Source organism: the organism of the source record quoted next (assembly GCF_019968985.1).
Source record: "MAG: Porospora cf. gigantea B chromosome Unknown PgB_NODE_3600_length_2556_cov_142.307, whole genome shotgun sequence".
Classification (NCBI taxonomy): Eukaryota; Apicomplexa; class Conoidasida; order Eugregarinorida; family Porosporidae; genus Porospora; species Porospora cf. gigantea B.
The window spans coordinates 1-1,621 of record NW_027178956.1 but is presented as its reverse complement, the minus strand read 5'-3'; the positions used below and the strand labels follow the sequence as shown (position 1 = coordinate 1,621).

The 1,621-nt window shown below is 50.8% G+C and overlaps 1 protein-coding gene across 1 annotated transcript; it reads left to right on the top strand.

Annotated features, from left to right (window-relative positions):
• Positions 1-462: 462 nt before the first annotated feature.
• On the top strand, positions 463-792 carry KVP17_002374 (uncharacterized protein; the record flags this gene model as incomplete). The annotated part of the gene is made up of 1 exon (XM_068518584.1): positions 463-792. The coding sequence occupies one exon, from the start codon at positions 463-465 to the stop codon at positions 790-792; it is 330 nt and encodes a 109-aa protein (XP_068375071.1).
• Between the last annotated feature and the right edge of the window lie 829 nt (positions 793-1,621).

Genomic DNA, 1,621 nt, shown 5'->3' with positions numbered 1-1,621 from the left:
ATGAGGACATGGTGGATCAGGTGGCCAATATCGCGCTAAGTCCGCCGTCTCGAGGAACACTGATGGCCCCGTCATGGTTGACTTAGACGACAAGGAATACGACGCACCCACTACTGAATCGAGGTATGACTACCTGTTAGAACAAAATAGCAAGGTGGCATAAGAGGTACCGTTATTGGCCCTTCGAAAAAGGTGCGGTGTTACGCAGATCGGTCACTTGGCGAGGATCTTCGCGGTCATTAAGACGACGCTGGGCGTGTCGACACGAAGGTACAGCGCAAAAAGGGTGGAGTTACGACTACAACACGCAAAGCTGAACGAATGGCGGACAGCTTGAAAGCTCTTCTAGTCGGCATCACGATCAAAGAGCAATCCTGAGAGCCAACGCGGCCGCCCTAGCATCCGCCATAGGCTTCCCCTAATCGTCCGTCGGGACAACTTCTGTCGGCCTTCCAGGACTTGATGGAGTTCCGGGACCACAGAACGTCCCAGAGGCGTCGACAGAAGCGGGTCGAGCAGAGTGCCAATCGGTTCCTGCAACATTGGGGAGTAAGAGCGACTAGAATTATTGTGAGGCACTACTTATACTGGCCCGGTTTGGACATACAGGGCAGGACCTGTCCTGTATGTGCTACACAAAGACCCCCTGTGAGAAGGCAACTGAAGCAGGTTCTGAAGGAACCTATCCTGTTTGAGATGATGTCTCTGGACTTTGTGGGCCCACGGGACATCGACGTGAAAGACAAACACTACCTGGTTTGCATCACTGCTCCAGATTTGTCTGCACTGTAGTGGGCAATCCCACTGCTGACACTGTCTGCAACTTTCTGGAGCTCCGAGAGCGATTCTCACGGACTGTGGTGCATTCCTCGTCGCACGGATGCCCGAGAGGTCAAGGGGACGGCTTAAGATCCGCTGACAAGAAATATCAAAGCCAGCTTTCATCTCGCTATTGATCTGAGGGTAGTCGTAGTTTCTTGACTGACACTTTCAACATGCCTAACGGAGCTGCTTTTACTTGTAAGAAAGTAGAGGAGTAGTCAGAGACGTACTGGCTGTTCGACTGATCTTTACTTCGCCGTACTATCCTCAACGGGAACGGACTCAACGAGAGTTGTCATCGCATCTTGGAGAGATACAGGTATCAAAATGCGGGTTCGGGAAACCAAGAGGAGATTGAGCTGTGAATGTGTTTCGGATGTTACGTGCGGTGTGCATGTGAAGTGGCAACAAAGAATTGGAAACTGAATTGGAAACTAGCACTGAAGTGATGTCTCCGACTGGCGCTTCACACGGTCTGACATAGGGACAGAATGCCTGTACATGAGTGTAAACCCCTAGTAAACCCCTAGTAAACCCCTAGTAAACCCCTAGTAAACCCCTAGTAAACCCTAGTATTCGAAACAAGCACGTTGATCCCACAATACAGAGAATAGATGCGGTTACAACGCAAAGGCTTTCATTTGTAAGTGCTCAATAAATTCCTCACACTGAAACTAGAGAGTGTGACCGACTCGGAAGTTCTCGCCGGCGAAAATAGCTCTGGAGCCGAGAGCCTCCTCAATACGCATCAGCTGATTATACTTGGCCAGACGCTCAGAGCGGCACGGTGCACCGGTCT